Here is a 16,833-nt window from a genome sequence, read left to right on the forward strand (position 1 = left end):
GAAGATTACCATTGTGATATCCGCTTGAGCTCCTTTGTCCTAATCACATGTATCAGTGAACTCTATACGGATGTTGTTTATTTAATAACTGCCTATATCTCGAGTCCAGTTATGACAGTGAACTCTTCAACTCTGACGACCGTTCTTTGATGATTAGGTGGGTTCTCCGAAGGCATTGCGCTCTTGTAGAAATACTATTGTGGAAACGCATATTCCTGAGGCGATGCCAGCATCTTAAATACCCGACAGTAAACTTTCCCAGGTTCTTACTTCTGATTCAAGAAATGTCAAGACGTAATACGAGCGGGTACTCGATTTGGGTAACCGATATGTGAGACATGATTTTCAACTTACCTGCTTGGTGATTGGATTGTGATAGCAAATGTACATACAGGATCGATGTTCTACACCAAGAAACCAGGGATATGAGGATATCTTTGATGCAAGGGCTCGGATTGTAAGACACGGCAGAGTAGTATCGATTCATTCCACTTGTCGAGATCGCAATGCAGGGATAGAAGGAGATCTTTAATGCATGAACTCAGATTGTAAGACACGGCAGAGTAGTATTGAATCATTCCACTAATCAAAATCGCAGTACATCGGGTTTCTCAACATCGGCATCAATAATCCAGTATCAAGAACCGAGACATACATCAAGACTACCGTCGCACAACCCGAAACCCCTCCGGAGACAAACTCCTCGACCTTAGCCTTTCCCTCTCCATTCTTTCTTCCGAAGCCTTGACTTTACCACCTGTCTCAGGATCCCATATCCATCCCTGCTTAAGCCACATCCAGCGAAGAAATGCCCTGAGCTCTTTATCCAGTGGCACCACCCGCTTCCACTCTGGCTCAAATCCTGGTTGTGCTTGATCTCCATTCCAGTCTTTTGCTAAGCCTCGTAACATATCACGGTGGAAGATGCGATAGCTGTCGATTGCATAAGGTCCAAGGGACGGTAAATGCGCTACCTCCCACCCGGTCCTCTCATCATGTTCATCTAGTACTTCATCCTTGCCTACATCAAGCCCATCGCCCTTCATCGGATAGTGTAACTTCCTGTACCTTTTTGTCTTACATGGTGGATGCTCGACCCATGTCTTGGCAAATGCAATCAACCGTGCCGCGCGGGAATTGTACAGCCCGATAGGCCGAATAAGATCTGCGAGATCCGTAAGGGGTGCTGCAGCAAGATCATTCGGCGTGGGGTATTTGGCGATGAGTTTGTTAAAGACGGGTCGTGCTTGGGTGCCTCGGGTGCGGTTCCAGAGAACTGTGGCGACCAAGAGGGCGTAGAGGTTTGTGGAGAGGGATTCTTGGATGAGGCCAAATTTTGGGGCAGTGATCGGGGGGATGCGGGATGCCGATGAGACAAGATCTGAGTGTTTTCTTGGCGATTTCTTTTTGGGAGGCTGTCTTTGTTTGGTGGCCAGGACAAGGACTTTGATGTCTGCTTCTGGGCTTGTTTCTGTCTTGATCATCGACCTTGTGACACGCCGAGTGGATCGGAAGACAGCGGCTGTGTCCTCGACATCCATACTGGGTATCGGCCTATGGCAATTAATTGAGTCGATAAAATCGTTTCTGTTCCTTAAAAAAAAAAAGATAGTTTGCGGGAAAACACAGCAAAGAATATGGTCTTGACAATTTCGATGACGACATCATTAGCTACTACCATCGATCTTCGTTTAGGGACAGCTCATTTGTCCCCGCATTGTAAGACTCGGCGGGATGCCGTGGAACAACAATTGTGAGACAAGTGAGGAGGTTGTGAACACAATATGTCACAAACAAGATTTATCACAAGTTGTGTGATATCGGGGCTCCATCCATCGACGCAGGGATGTAGAAATCAATGTTTAGCTTCCAAGGTTGTAGTAAGACATCAAACAACATCGAAGGCTTTTTCCTGAAGCTCGTTTTGAGCCAAAATGTCCATCGCTTCACTATCCCTTAACTCATGAACATAGCACTCGTCGGCAAGTAAATACAGCCTGCGCATGGGTCTAAGGCAGAAAGGCACTTAGCAGCCCAACACTACACAGACAATATCACCCTCTTCTAATGCCGCGGGGCCGAGTGAACAATATTTCCGAGTCGTTGCGAAGAGTCGACCTACGGAAGCTAATGTTGCCCATCGATCCCAATTGCTTCCAGAAATCTGCCATATCTGCAACACTATTCATCTCCTGTGACATAAGGCTTGATCTTCGGTGAATTTCTGTTAGATATCTAGCTACTCTGCGAAGTCATAATTCTTTGGGTACCTTGTGATATGGTCCGGATTCGTGTCCCGCTACTTGTACGTAACCGTTACTCAGTGTTTGCATGAAAGCGAAAGTCGCTGTTTCGGAATGAATATAGAAATGGCCTAAATTGAACCCAGACGTTTTTCCAATTCCCGTCTAAAACCACCGGGTTACCGTAAGCGATTGTTCTGTCGTCTTCTTCTTATAAAAGTCCCGAGATGTCATCTTACTTGAGCAAACTTTGACGACATCAATTTCAACCACATGAACCCGGAACATGAGATCGGCTTAAGGAAAGGTGTGAAGATAACCGCTAGTCCAAAGTACCCAAAAACAGAGACACTGTTATCGAGATAACAGTGAATAAAGCTGCGTCCACTTTTTGTGCTATCTTGATGAGTTCTAGCTGTATATTCATGTCGCTTAGATTGCGGCCTTGACCAGGTAGTAGTTAAGGTTAATTCAGGTATCTAGGGAAGCCCATGTTGGCTTAATCTAATCTAAGCGCAGAACCCACAATTAAGGAACATCACCTATGAATAGTGCTATTCTATCTGGCATTGTCAAATTACCTACGTCACGTTGCAGTTATTTTATACGATTATTCAGATCAAAGGTATATTAGAGTTTGAAGGATTGAGGGCATATGAGTGACCTACTAAATCCAGTCAAAATCGCCAGTCGAAGGAGCGGGCGAAATCCTTCAGACAAGGATCAAGGCCGGTATAACCACAATCAAAGTTAGAATTCAGTATAATGTAACCTACGATGGCTTCCAAGGAACTAAAGACAGTCAATGACGCATAATGGTCAGTTGGCCTCAATTGGAATTAAAACCAGGTAAACAATAAAATATATAAAATGTCCTCACACCGCGCTGTGTCAATACTCAACGAAACACTCAACGACAACCCAACAATTCAATCACAGAAGGAAACACTTCCTCAACTACAATCATACAATACAAACCTCCCCCACTACAACTCAATCTCATACATCATGAACTTCAAATCAGCTCTTTTCGCTGCTGTCATGGCCATGTGCGGACATGCCGAGAACAGGGTCAATGTCTTCTACTCCGAAAGCTCATTCTCTACTATCGCCGGCCCCAAAGGCGGCAACGTTCACGGCCACAGTAGCGGTATCACCGTTGCCGATATGGAAGGAAAGCCACTCTGGAACGATAAGGAGCCAGGAGGTGTGGCTGCCTGTATAAACCCCAACATGGAGCTTAGGATCTGGTCATCCTGCTGGGACGGAGAGTACATCTTCAACTGCGGTGTGGATCTCTATGCGAATATTCAAAGCTGTGGTGTGAAGACCAGTGGAGGAAGGTCCTTCTATGGAGAGGTCGACGCATCGATTGATTTTATTGGAATTGCTATCTCCTTGTCGAATACTTGTTCGCTCAGCATTCCAACCCGAGATAACTGCGACGGCGCTACTTTCCATGTTGTCGCACACAACCCTTAGATTAGATTTAGCTCTAGGTGATCGATGTAGTTGGATAGCAGTGGTATCTATATTCACGGAGATAATTTATTTCATGTTGCTGTAGGAGGGCATTGATATAAACAAAAGACATCAACGAATCAATAACCGTCTTCATGTCAAATCCTGAAAGGCAAGATCTCTCACAGCGACTGGGGGCATATCAGGTAGTTATATATCCACACATTTTGCTCTTAGACTCTGTTCAACGTGCTTGTATCTGCAGTAGTTTAATCTTTCAACTTCGATATTCCGCAGTTGAATAGGCTCATTGAGTTGGTCTCATCGGCGTTTGGTTAACATCAATCCCATCATACAACTGTTTACTAGTACTCAATACCATTCTCTAGGCCTTAGTAAACCTCAAATAAGGCTTAACCTCCCTAACATCCCCAAACTTCTTCCTCGCATCCTCAGTACTAACTGAGGGCGGGACAATAACATCATCACCCTTCTGCCAGTCAATGGGCGTAACAACACCCTTCTTGTCACCCATCTGCAAACTATCAATGACTCTCAGGACTTCAGCAGAGTTACGTCCCATAGATGCAGGGTACATCATGGTAAGTCTGATCTTCTTAGCTGGGTCGATGACAAAAACCGAACGGATGGTAAAGGCGATGGCTTGCTTGTCCATGTCTTCTTCGTTGATCATGTCGTAGAGGAAAGCGACTTTGCGGTCGGCGTCGGCGATGATGGGGAATTGCAGGTTTGTGTTTGAGACTTCGTTGATGTCGTCGACCCACTTATCGTGGGAGCTGAGATCGTTGGCGCTCTGAGAGATCGTTAGTATGATTGACATGAATCAGAGGATGGCTTTACTTACCAGACCAATCATCTTCACACCTCGCTTCTCAAATTCGCCCTTTAGCTTAGCAAAGGCTCCAAGCTCGGTAGTGCAAACTGGGGTAAAGTCTGCGGGGTGAGAGAATAGGATTGTCCAGCTGTTGTCGATGAACTTGTGGAAGTCAATCTCTCCATGGGTAGTGAGAGCCTTGAAGTTGGGAGCTTCCTATATGTCAATAGAATATTCATCTCGAATTATGGATTCAGCATACCGGTTGATCCCAGTCGTAGACGAGGCTGCTCTTGAGATGTCGCCATGAAGCGTCGGGCCATTGGCTGTGCCAGAGGCTTCATCCCCATGGACCAATTGGTCCTCTTGGGGAGGGCGGTGACGTTGCGGAAGGTTCGGGGAATAATTGATGACATTTTGTGTCGTTGAATTGTATTCTGAAGGATTGACTATGATATTTGCGTGGTGAAGAAGTCTCTTATTTTTTAGAGAGCTTGACGCAGAACTGACGAATGTGATTACATGATACGTGACGTCACGGGCAATCATTGGTGGAAAGCAGCTTTTTCCTGACAGAACAATCACTTTAGGTATCCCCTGTGCTGTTAGAAGATAAACGGCAAGGCATCATGGTTTAATTTCCTTGAAGGCATGCCTTTTCCTTGGCTTGATGGGAAACCGGTGCTTCTCAATTGGCTCGAGGTTGCCAGGTCGTTGTTCTTCTATGATTTGGCGTCATGCATTTTATCTTATCTTATCTTGTTCTATCTTATCGATTAACACAGATCTACCCTAAGAGACCTGAGAATCGACTGCCTTCAGGTCGTCTAGACTCAGCAAATGCATCCCCCAAAGCTTTTGTACTGTGCCTCATATCCTGCTGTGGAACGTTCTCACGTGCTGCGAATCGAGGCTCGGGAATTATCTTTTGCAAGTTGATTCACCCCAACATACGTAGAGCTTCGAGATATTCTTAATCAAACACTTCCGAAGATGCTATCCGTTATCTTAATTACCATCCAGTATTTTTTCCTTCATTTTTATGATCATGGAAAGTCGCACTTCCATCTTCATTTGATTGTTCACCAGCCACAACGCCCTGCATAGCCACAACGTGGCGCGAGCTTTTCCAAGTCTCCGCCTTTTGAATCCACACTTTGCTCCACTGGCATCTGTATACACATCTACACCCTACAAAACACCGAGATCGACAAGACCAGCCAGAATGGAAGCCAGCTCCTCAGAAATGATTCGAGAACTGCATGGCGACTTGAAGCGCAAATGGAAAGCGCATGGCCCCAAGGTTGAAACTGCATGGCGATCATTCAACAAATCGCAGCGAGCAAAATGCATGAAGGCTGGGGCAATGGAGGGACAAGTCTTGAAGCATTCCCGAGATGCCTTGCTAGGCAATGTCTGCAAGTTTATACCCGAGTGGAATCTCGAGGACGTCACAGATCCCGAATCGAACTTGTTCCTCGACGTGCTCAAGCACCGTGCTACAACATCCCTGTCTGAGCAATACCGCAATGGTCACAACGGAACTGCTGGAGATCTCGATCTCATTGATGAAATGGCGCGAACACGAAACTTGCGCCATATTGATGACTTTAAGAACTGCTTTACAGTCTTCTATGAGAGTCAGTATGGATTCTCGTTCTGTGTTACTGATGGTCAGAACGTCAAGGAAGTCTTGTCAGGAATGGAGTCAGCTATTCAGCAAAGATACATTATTCCCCAGTCACTGGGAGAGCTCATTCTTCAGCGGCAACTTTACCTGCTGCAAGCACTTAACATCATGATTGAGGATGTTCTGGACCAAGGCTCCAAAACCAGAGACCGAAGCCAGCTGGCCAAGAATTCCAAGCATGCGACCGCTCCTATATCCAATTCTGTGTCCAAGCAGGTCAACGTCAAGCTCAACTCCCAAGAGCTTTCTGTAATTGCTTCCGACCAGAAAACGTCTCTTCAAGAGTACCTGTCGCTTCTTCGCACAGAACCCACCGTTCTTTGTTCCGGCGTCAACGTGGAGTTCTTCAGCCGCCCTGAGCTTGTGCCTGACGAGAAGGGCCGATCCCTGCCAGTCTACACAGATAGGTACGTTGGGCCTGCTGTCTTCGAGACAATCCACCATGCAGTCCAAGGAATCGCTATCTGGGAATCCATCACCAGGTTGCTTGACCTCCTCGAGAGGCCATCCACCGATAAGCTGTACAAGTCGACGGTTCTTCAAGAGCTCGCTAATATGTGCCATTTCGAGTACGCCCGCACTCAAGCACTGTTCAGGCGTCAAGTCTCGACAGGAACCGGATCCAAGTGGTTCAAAAGACTGTCTAACGTGAACGATCGCGGAGGAAATGCCAAGGTCTCGATGAAGGGCAACCCGGAGGAACTCACACGCTCTGATCCTCAACTGCACTACTTGTTGCGACTATGTCAACCGGAAACAACTATCACTAAGGCTGTTGAGTGGATGCAAAAGCTCACCGACCTCTATAAAGCGCATCCCTTGGAAGAAAAGCTTTATGAGAGAGAGTCTCGTACACTTTATGACATGGCTGCAATCATCGTCTTCGTCCAGGATCTTTCCGCTGTATATTCCACTCCCTCTTCGTCGCGCAAGAAGGGCACTTTGCTAGTTGCTGGGCTGCAGGAGGTTGACGCCGCGCTTGGCCAAATAAAGAAAGAGGTTGATCTGCGCGACTTTGCTGCACCTATTGACAATCTTCTCGAGCCTGGCGTGTCCCAAAAGGCACTGGAAGCCCTCGACCGATTCGTTATCGAAAAGACAGGCACAAAGATTGAATCTCTGTACCAAGATGAACTGGAGAAAGCATTCCAAGATATCGAAGAACAGTACCAGAAGGCCAAGGAGAAGTCAAACAAGGATACCAAGGCGGATTTTGTGCCCATCAACACTGCTCCCATAGATGCAAAGGATCAAATCGAGACTCGGAGACAAAAGGAAAAGACACGCCCACAGCATTCCTCTATCTACGCGATCACCATGACCACAGAGTCTGCTGAAGAGAATGAAACTGTGAAGCCACCCCAACCCGTAAAAGTCAGTTCATCAACAGCTCAAGTTTTTGCAATTCTGTTCGACAAAGCTCAGTCACGAGGGTCAGTAAGCTGGACCTCTTTTGAGGCGGCCATGTCAGAACTGGGATTCTCGGTGCTACCCCGATTTGGCTCCGTTTACACGTTCAGGCCTTCTGAGGATATGGATATCAAGAGGCCTGTTAATTTCCACCGACCTCACCAGTCGCAGATTGAGGGGTATATGGTCCTGATTTTCGCAAGACGTTTGAGTCGAGCTTATGGCTGGAGTGAGAATTCGTTTATAACTGAATAGGAGCGTCTCGTGTTGCAAGTACTGTAACGGTTGCACCTGGCCGTTAGGCCACAGGGCAAAAGATCGGGCTATAATACTGTTTGAGCCATTACAGTGGTGCTTACAGCTGCCAATAGAACCTTATAACGCTGTTACGGTCACCAATCGGTAATAAGTTAACAGGTTGTTGTTCTGGTGCAAATATTTCTGTTATCCTATCTTATCTTATCTTTCAGTGCTTTATCTTATCGATCAGAACACAGAGCTACCCTAAAAGACCAGAGAATCGACCGCTTTCACGTCGTCTAGAACCAGCAAATGCATCGTCCGAAACTTTTTATATAATTTTCTACCTTGAACCCTGCTAAGGTATGTTCTCGTAAGTTTCTACAAGTCAGTCATTTTATATGTGGCCACACACATCCAGCTCCCAAAAGTACATGTAGCGCACCTTAGACGAATCTCGTCACCTTTGACAAGTCTTTTTTTGCATGTATCGCAGCCTATCTGAGACTTTCTGTGAGTGCGACAATTCTCGCTTTGGCCACAGGGCTCTGGCATTATTCCGGTGGCTCTCTAATGACAGGTGCTGCAGCCCGGATCCGGGCACGTTAGAATGCGAGGTCAATGGCGGTGCATTTTCGGGAAGATATAGCCACGTAAAAAGCGCCGTCCGTAGAGCAATGGACGCCTTGGATACGTGGTGGTGAAGCTGGGGTTCAAGGCAAATAGCAGATGACTGGTACCCAATTTTACCGTACGTATCCGTAGTTAGCGTCTCGTCTCGTATCGTATGCGAGCGCAAGTATTACGAAGAAATGCGAGTCAATCGCGAAAGCCGAAGCGCGTATCGAAAGCCCCACTTCACACCGAACAACAGGATCGACCAAGGGGGGTAGAAAATGGAAAATTGCAAGGCACGGCTAAAGGATCTCACAGACGTGAAACCACTCAGTTGATTAGTATTCATACTCAATTATCCGCCAACATTGACACTTTCTGTCACATCGTCTCACCGAGGCCACTATGATAGAAGGACTTTGTGACTACGAGGGATTCAAGTTTGAATGAAAGAAATGGTGTGGAAAATATCGTTATAACTGACGCATATTTAAGAAGGTATAAAACAAACCAACTCGAGTTACTTATGTTCCCCAAATTTTCCCATATAACAACTGATCGCTCAATTCTCATGCTTCACCGAGACCACATCTTCTCGCTATTGAAGGCCGAGAGACCTCAAAAGTAATATCTGGATGGGCTTATGGTAACACCACGTATGGCCGTGGGGCAACCATCGGCATATTGTCGACATTATCCGAGTCATGACCGAAAAGACCGGACAAACCTTGGTGTGTAAAGATCGAACTTGGGTGGCGTACAGTGAGGATGGTTGCAACGATAATCATGAGCAGAGCGTCTAGCATGTAGGCGTAAATTTCCTTAGAGATCAATGCACCATTATGACCTTGAGCATATTCTATCATCCGAAAGACAGATCGCACCATGATAAGCGCGCTTGCAAAGTAGAGTACGGCCATGAACGCCTGCCATGGAGCACCCGTGATTTGTGACTTTTTGGTAGGCTGCCTTAGTATGCGGATGTGGAAAATTGCCGCGATCACCATAAAACCGCCGAAAAAGATGACCTGAATCGCGAGGCCGACCAAAATGATATTGTTGCCAAGATCTTGGCTTTTCTTGTCGCTAGCACTAGCGATGAGTCCGCCACCTGGTAGGGTTAGTTAGTTATGCTGGTCTTGAAGCCTCGGGTTTTTGTTTAAATTGCTGTCCTACCTCCACCTTGCCCAAAAAAGGAGAGAATATCTCCCAACAAGAAAATCTTAGTAAGCCGATTAACCTTGATCATGGAGAGATGCTGTCCCTCAAGAAAGCATATGAGCCGGCCTAGTACCATATAGATGGAAGCTGCGAAGAATGTTGGGCCAAGGAGGATCAAGACGTTCTGAAGAATGTAAGGCATCAGCTCCCAGTCGGGGGTTTGAGTTGCCGAGTATGCTCGGGCGCCATATCCCACGGTTTCCACTGCAAACCACGTCAACGTTAGTCTTGTATCTAGCGGGTGTTTGATACTATATTCGTACCAAGGCAACCTATCGAGAAGGGAATGAACGACCACGTTCTCGTTTTGAATAAAAGCTGAAAATGGCGAGCGGAGACAACAGCGAAAAGAACGGTAAATACGATGGCAGCTGCAAGGGAGGGCTTGAAGAGGTATAGCTTGAAGTCGTCAACGTCGGTGTTGGAAGTTGAGCTGGTTGTCATGATGTGTCTTGATCGGGGAGGAGGTGACTAAACGAGAGGAATTGCCAAGCAAGTAAAGGATAGTGAGTGTTGAAGGAAAAAAAAGAGAGAAAAAAGCCGAATGAATGACGGGACTGGACTGTTTCTGTAATGCGAGGTTGTAAATATCAACTTTAAGGCAACTTGGCACGCAGAGACTATATAGGTGGACGGTAAGAGAGCTTACTTCGCAAGGCAGACTTACGGGAGCCCTGGATGTAGATACTTGAAGACATGAATACGAGGCCTTACAATCAAACTGGTCAGAGCTTCGGGTGCCCCGAATCCGCGGCATCATGTAAACGGGTAAGGACTCGGGTTATATCTTCGTTTAGCAAGTAAACGCTGTAACAGCGACTGTTAAATAAATTAAGTTGCTGCTAATGAGGCATACGACATGACCAATGCTGCGATATGTCCATCTTCTCGGGTTTAGGCAATTTGTATCTGTGTAAAAATACACCAAAGCGGAACAGTTAAGAGGTAAGATAGGTTAATATGCTACCAGTAGTATAATGCTTCAAGTTCCCTTAGAGACTAAAGCTCTTGTGCTTGTTTAAGTATATATATATATATATATATATATTAAAACCCCATGACCTAATAAGCAATTAAATATCTAATGTACAATCTATTACGAAAACGCTGTAGAAGTTATCGGACAAATAAAATAAGTTTTTTAAGCCCTTTTCCGAGCCGTGGGAGCAAGTATCAGCTGCTGTTACAATTGTGAACCCATTGTATGATCTCCTTTCCCATGCGAAGCACCAATATATCATAGTGCGGTCCATCATCAACGAAAAGGTTGCAATGGGCGCCCACTTCATCCATGCCCTCCATGGAGATGCGCACCCACGAAGGATCAGCCTCGGGCGGAAGAATGCAGAATGTGCGCCCCTCATCCGGCTTCACCGCACCTTTCCTGTCCACCTCACCTTCACGAGCTGCTCGGAGGCCTTCTGCGCAATTCCAGCGGCTGTCTGGACCACATTGGAATAGTGACAACAGTCGCCAGAAGAACTCCACTAGGCCACTCAAGAGTGCGCTGAAGCTGTGTGAAATATTGGCAACCTGGTATAGTCTCTCACGATCGTCGGTAATCTTGGACGTCACCACGGTGGTCCGTTCTTGGAGACAAAGACCATCAGTGGCAGACTGCTGGCAGTGGCCTTTACCCTCGACCTCAGTGCTCCAGCTGTCAAAATCCGGCTCGCTAGAGAAGCGGCCTATTCGGTGGTCCTTTCCGGCCTGCTCAAAGAATTGCTCCTTGTCCACATCTAGATGCCCCAGTGATGACACCTTGGACCTGTGGCATGGTTGCTGTCGTGTGCTGGCAGTGAAGAAATTTAAAAATCGGATTCCTGATCGCCTCCCTAGATCTCCGGCCCGTGTGACTCGCTTTTCATATGTTGGAGGAAATTGATTAGAACCCTCTAGAGCTCGTAGCTCGTGGTATCTGAGCCTCAGGGCCCAAGGCCGCCTCAAACAGCGCCCATATGCCCAGTGGGAAAGACAGAAGTCGATGGTTTCAAGGAGCCAGCCCCAGAGGCCATCAATGCAAACAGACTGCACGACCTTTGACTCAGATGGTCGACTTATCGGCCATACCTCGTTGTCGTTGAAGAAAGGAGGATTAAAGCAGGTATCCATGTCAGATGTGGGTGGATCAAAGAGCAAAAGTCGAGACGAGGAGGAGTACCGTGACTCGAGCATGTCCGAGCCACCATCCTGAGCGTTTGCTTTGACTTGTATGTTCGGGCGAAACAGAGACATAATGCCAGGAATGATAATTCCAGGGTTAAGACCCAAAAAAGGACAGTCCAACGATATTGTGCCAACCAGAGAAGAGCGTGACTGGTAAGTCGAATAGAGGGACTTTTTCTACATTTAAAATTAGTCAACAGTAAGACTTTGATGTAGAGTAGGAACTTACTAGCAGAGCAGCCTGGGCAGCCAAGATACCACCTAGAGAGTGTCCTACTAAAATGACATCTGTTTGAGAATTCTCATGTGGTTGAAGCCAGCGGCTGAACTTCTCTACCGCGATGTCCATCGCATTGCGTGTTTCGTACTGGGGATAGATCTTTGAATAGACGACATGGGTATCGCAGAGGGCTTGTTTGAGGAAGCTATGGACATGTGAAGGGAACTGACCAAAAGAGTCTTCACTCCCGCAAAATCCATGAATGTATATGATAAGTAATCTCCTCTTTCCGGTCGCATGACCAGGAACATCGGAAGTTTGAGGGAAAGACTGAGGTGAGGATTCGCTAAACCCAGCGTAAGAAGCCATTTGGTCTTAGTGTAATGCAGACCTTAGCAAGAGTGTAGGTCTCCCAATTACCTCATCTACTCACAGTAGGTTCGTTGTGGAGGAAGAGTCCAAAGGATGTTATGTAAGGATGAGGGTTATTTATCGTAGCAAAAGGCGTAATTTAGAAGGCACGTCCTGAATCACGTTCGAACATGCGGCCTACCCCAAATCTAATTAATAAAGCGCGGTACAGGGGCCCGCCCGTTTCAGGGACTGGGATGGTGCTATCCGCGTATTTCCTCGTTATATAGCGTCGCCACCGTCTCTAAAGCGAGCTGGACCGTGCTTGATCGGGACAAAGTTAAGGCATGCGAGATAAGCTCTTGGCTAAATTTAAGATCTATAAATAGCACATCTGATACAAATGTACCTATACGCGGCAATTTGGTTCACCGGCGGTGCCGTATCAGCCTGCGCAAGTGCCCTGATCGAGGCTCATTTCTCTCCCCGTGCTGAGATGTAGAGGATCTTCATCTTATTTTGCTGTGTGGAAGAAAAGAGAAAAGCTTGTTGCTTCTTCTTGTTACTCGTAATGTTCCCCGCTGGCTATTAATTGGAGTTACTCGTTCCCTTTCATATGTCTTATTTTATACGACTTTGATTCTAGACTACCGCCAACGGTCGACTTCACTGCCCACAAATTGAAAGCTTGAGTAAAACAGATGAAGTCAGCATTACTTCGGCCACTTGCAAGTATACAAACGAAACCCAAAGTCTCATACATTCAATCTTGTTTAGTCAAATAGACACAATCTTAATAGTCGGGTCCAGATGTCGAGAGGAAACACCGCCATAGCATCGCTTTTCTCCATCGGGCACGAGACGTTTATTGAAACGCCATGAACAATGGTGGCCATTCCCATGGAACGAACGACCGATTGAAAACTGTTACTACTCGGGGTCTGCTATTGACACATCTGGTTATAAGATGCCCGGCAATGCGTGCTTAATAAAACAACACTTTTGATCACACGATTGAAAACCGTAAGAAATAATTGGCAAAAGCAAGCCTTTTTACTGCTGTCCTTTGAGAAAAGTCCACAACATCATCTCTTTGAGCCTATTAAATCTATCCACTACTTGCTCTCCGAACTCTGCGCTTTCTGGCGATCGAATTCCCTCAGTACTCCCCCTACGTCGATACGGTGTTTGCCCTCTCGCAGCATGGCAACACCTTCGGCCTGCCTTGACTGCTTGATGGTCCTTCGTGTATCCCTCCGCATGGAAGCACGCGCACTTTTGTAGGCGCCTTGGCTGGTGAACGTGAGTAGCCCTAATGCGCCTGATGAAACCTTGGTGGTTAGGTTAAGAACTCCGATGCCCACACCCTTGGCCGCGCCTACTGCTCCCTCCTTCTTCGCACCTCGCACAGGTGACATAATCAGCCCTCCCACTCCCTCTACAATTCCGTGGCCGAAATTCTTCCCCGCAGCGATACCCCCCGACTTCCAATCTGTCACAGGACCCGGGTCATACACCTCACCACCGTACAGGCGTGGAGCGACACGCAGGCCCTCCTCAAGCGCGTGCGGCATATCAAGGTAGATGCCCTTTGTGAAGGCCTTGAAGAATCCACCGAGAGCACCGGCGGATCCAGCAACGGCAGCACCGGCGCCGCTTTTTTCGTTCCTCCTGTTCTCATTGCCTTCTGGCAGGATGAGCCCAGCAGGTCTACCATATACGGAATCTTCCAATGCTTGGGTACTCGAGGTTCCAGCCGAGTTTGGGTTCTTGGTGTCAGACTTGTCTGCCATTAATACCTGTGCTGGCTTGATAACGATGTCTACTGCCGAGGTGACCATCTCAGTATGCATCTTAAGCCCCGATGAGATGAGAGCCGTGACGGGATCCCACCTTCGGTGCTGTATATCTATGGTTTGAGACTCGTAGCTAAATTGCTAAATCAGTTCAACGTGCAGTATTAGATTGTGCAATTATCGCGGCTTACCGTTTAAGATCGCCCCATTTGACCTTGTGGCTATCCGTTAGAATTTCTGCCGCCACTTTAGAAACCTTGAGATGCCGCGATCCTATCTTGTAAGACCAAGCAGCCGGCAGTCCAAGCATGACATCGCAACGCATTTTATCCATGGGAAGGTTGGCGTGAAAAGAGTTAACGGCTTGTCTGACTCCATTTTCTTGCCGCATCTTCTCAGCCATGCCTCTTGCAGCCGCCAGCGCACCGGGAGTCAAACAATCTCTGATAGCTTGGCTGAGGTTTTGACTATTGAGCGTCTTTTGAGGGATCGGCATGGGGCCTGCACCTGCAGCATGGACCATGGTGCCCCAGAAGGGTTGACTGGCAATGTTAGCGTTTGCTACGTTAGAAAAGATCTGGTAAATGGTACACACTCGCCAAAGAAGGGCACAATAACTGTTGGCTTTCCGTAACGCAACCCGCATGCAGTCGTCCCGGCTCCACCGTGATGGATAACGGCAGTGACTTGTTGGAATAGCCATTCATGCGGGCAGTCGCCAAGATAGAAGATGTCCCTATCGGCTGCCTGATTAGCGCCTAAATTACTCCATCCTTTGGAGATGATTGCCCGAACGCCTGACGCTTTCACAGCATCTACCAGTATGGCCGTCAGCTTATCAGCGTCATCAATAACAATGCTTCCGAATCCAATGTATATAGGTGGAGCTCCATTGCGTAAAAAGGATTCAAGGTCAGAATCGGGGGTATACTGTGGTGCATCCCGGAAGAAGAAACCGCATACGTCTGAGTTATCGTTAGCATTGAAAGAAAGGGCATAACAAAACGACGTAAGTAACGGACCGATGTAATCTGGCCAATCGAGAGGCTTAGGAATGAGTGTTGGGGACCAGCAATAGGTGAAAGGGATCTGTAATGTTTTAAGTAGGCTTGCGCCTTCAGAAAGTGGAATGTCTTCTAAATCCAGACTTTGCCTCCATGCATTAATAATGTCGCCGAGTCTGGTGTTAGGTTAGTGTGCAGGTCGTAGGTGAGGAGAGTAATGTCTTTATTCTTACCCTTGCCATGTCATCCATTCAACCGCCATATATGAGATTTGGTTAGCGACAGCAGGCGAGATACGACTTTCGTTGACATTGATGTTGGCCAAAGGGTGGCAGAAGTACTTAGTAGTGCTCCAGGGCATAGTGAACATAAGGTGCAGTGGAATGCCGAGCGCTTGAGCGCAATGAACATGGGCGAAGCTTGGAGGGTTCGCAATGATGGCATCAGCGACAAAGGGCTGGTGGTTTAGGGGATCAGGCTCAATACATGACCGCCAACAGCCTTCCAGCATCTCAGCGATCATAAGGCGCTTCTTCTGGATGTCACCAGCACGAAGGCTCTTTATGGAAGGTATTAGGCCGGGGTTCTTAACCATATACGCCATTAACTCAGTCGGATCACCACCAATAGGATAGAACTCAAGGCCGGAGTCGAGTACAAACTTGGCGAAGCTGTCGTGAGTAGCAAGGCGAACTCTGTGACCGTACCGTTGAAGCTCGTTACCGAGCGCGACGAAAGGCTGAACGTCCCCACGGCTACCGACAACTTGGATGACAATGTTCAAGCGAATGCTCCATTCGGTGTGCTCACTATATGCAGGAGGTAAAATACTGACGGGTCGGTCGAAATTTGACTGCGTAGGTTCACTGCGAGGAACAAGCAGGGAGAGGGTTCTGCAAAGTTTAGAATTGAGATTTACGTCGATACGACCATCGGCTATGAGTGTTATGTCAGTGTGACGAAAAGAAAGGGTTTATTTCGTATCATACCCGTCGCTCCTACTGCGTCGTTCAATATTTGTTCTGCAGCTGCAGCTTGTTCCGCATACTGGGGAGGAGCCTCGTTTTGCAAAGCATCGGTACCCGGGCCCGCTTCATATGACGCATATGAAGATGATGGGTGCGTCGGCGCTGGTGGCTGCGGTAACAGGTTCTTATTGCTGCCCATGGCGAAAGGGAGTCAAGCTCTTAAGAAAACGAAGGAAAACCCGAAGAAATTTGTTGGGCAGGGGCGGAAGATAGATCAAATGGAATGGGATAGCAGTGCTTTTGAGGGAAACCACCAAGCAAGTCTAGTTTATGCCTAAATGTCAACCGTCGTCATGCTCTAAATCTGAAGGGTGCGCCCGATAAATTAAACGCGTTTGGGTATATGCGCGCGCACCACTGCGGTTAAGCATGCAGAGGCTGAATCGTGTGGAGGGCTGCAACCTTCAGCTACGAACACACGGGTCTGGCTTGGCTTGTTTTAGCTTGGCTAAGTGGATGGCTGTTTCAGCAGGGTAGTACGCAAGTAGAGTCACATATTACGGGACAAATTACCAAATTGGATGTTGGGATAGGGCTTGTCGCTGGAAACAAT

The 16,833-nt window shown here is 47.3% G+C and overlaps 8 protein-coding genes across 8 annotated transcripts; 2 read left to right on the top strand and 6 right to left on the bottom strand.

Moving 5' to 3' along the window:
- Positions 1-662: 662 nt before the first annotated feature.
- On the bottom strand, positions 663-1,541 carry B0J16DRAFT_268413 (DNA glycosylase; the record flags this gene model as incomplete). The annotated part of the gene is made up of 1 exon (XM_046123484.1): positions 663-1,541. The coding sequence occupies one exon, from the start codon at positions 1,539-1,541 to the stop codon at positions 663-665; it is 879 nt and encodes a 292-aa protein (XP_045983770.1).
- A 1,710-nt stretch (positions 1,542-3,251) lies between these two features.
- Positions 3,252-3,725, top strand: B0J16DRAFT_320887 (uncharacterized protein; the record flags this gene model as incomplete). The annotated part of the gene is made up of 1 exon (XM_046125603.1): positions 3,252-3,725. One exon carries the CDS (start codon positions 3,252-3,254, stop codon positions 3,723-3,725), a length of 474 nt encoding a protein of 157 aa, XP_045983771.1.
- Positions 3,726-4,089: 364 nt separating this feature from the next.
- On the bottom strand, positions 4,090-5,151 carry B0J16DRAFT_372825 (thioredoxin-like protein; the record flags this gene model as incomplete). The annotated part of the gene is made up of 3 exons (XM_046130494.1): positions 4,802-5,151; positions 4,570-4,751; positions 4,090-4,518 (listed from the first exon to the last, which is right to left on the bottom strand). The coding sequence occupies exons 1-3, from the start codon at positions 4,953-4,955 to the stop codon at positions 4,090-4,092; spliced, it is 765 nt and encodes a 254-aa protein (XP_045983772.1). The 5' UTR covers positions 4,956-5,151.
- A 1,106-nt stretch (positions 5,152-6,257) lies between these two features.
- Positions 6,258-8,170, top strand: B0J16DRAFT_343284 (uncharacterized protein). The gene has a single exon (XM_046128006.1). It carries the CDS (start codon positions 6,338-6,340, stop codon positions 7,892-7,894), a length of 1,557 nt encoding a protein of 518 aa, XP_045983773.1. The 5' UTR covers positions 6,258-6,337; the 3' UTR covers positions 7,895-8,170.
- A 55-nt stretch (positions 8,171-8,225) lies between these two features.
- Positions 8,226-8,574, bottom strand: B0J16DRAFT_343285 (uncharacterized protein). Its single transcript, XM_046128007.1, has one exon. The coding sequence runs from the start codon at positions 8,432-8,434 to the stop codon at positions 8,261-8,263; it is 174 nt and encodes a 57-aa protein (XP_045983774.1). The 5' UTR covers positions 8,435-8,574; the 3' UTR covers positions 8,226-8,260.
- Positions 8,575-9,135: 561 nt separating this feature from the next.
- On the bottom strand, positions 9,136-10,159 carry B0J16DRAFT_266520 (RTA1 like protein-domain-containing protein; the record flags this gene model as incomplete). Its single annotated transcript, XM_046123423.1, has 3 exons — positions 9,136-9,605; positions 9,671-9,919; positions 9,979-10,159. The coding sequence occupies 3 exons, from the start codon at positions 10,157-10,159 to the stop codon at positions 9,136-9,138; spliced, it is 900 nt and encodes a 299-aa protein (XP_045983775.1).
- Positions 10,160-10,888: 729 nt separating this feature from the next.
- On the bottom strand, positions 10,889-12,685 carry B0J16DRAFT_400036 (uncharacterized protein; the record flags this gene model as incomplete). The annotated part of the gene is made up of 2 exons (XM_046132486.1): positions 12,111-12,685; positions 10,889-12,058 (listed from the first exon to the last, which is right to left on the bottom strand). The coding sequence occupies exons 1-2, from the start codon at positions 12,468-12,470 to the stop codon at positions 10,889-10,891; spliced, it is 1,530 nt and encodes a 509-aa protein (XP_045983776.1). The 5' UTR covers positions 12,471-12,685.
- Positions 12,686-13,549: 864 nt separating this feature from the next.
- Positions 13,550-16,419, bottom strand: B0J16DRAFT_415390 (UDP-glucose,sterol transferase; the record flags this gene model as incomplete). The annotated part of the gene is made up of 6 exons (XM_046133525.1): positions 13,550-14,381; positions 14,440-14,790; positions 14,844-15,213; positions 15,271-15,428; positions 15,486-16,188; positions 16,242-16,419. The coding sequence occupies 6 exons, from the start codon at positions 16,417-16,419 to the stop codon at positions 13,568-13,570; spliced, it is 2,574 nt and encodes an 857-aa protein (XP_045983777.1). The 3' UTR covers positions 13,550-13,567.
- Positions 16,420-16,833: the final 414 nt, after the last annotated feature.

Source organism: Fusarium flagelliforme (genome assembly GCF_020744385.1).
Source record: "Fusarium flagelliforme strain FIESC 12 MPI-CAGE-AA-0113 chromosome Unknown B0J16scaffold_4, whole genome shotgun sequence".
NCBI lineage: Eukaryota > Fungi > Ascomycota > Sordariomycetes > Hypocreales > Nectriaceae > Fusarium > Fusarium flagelliforme.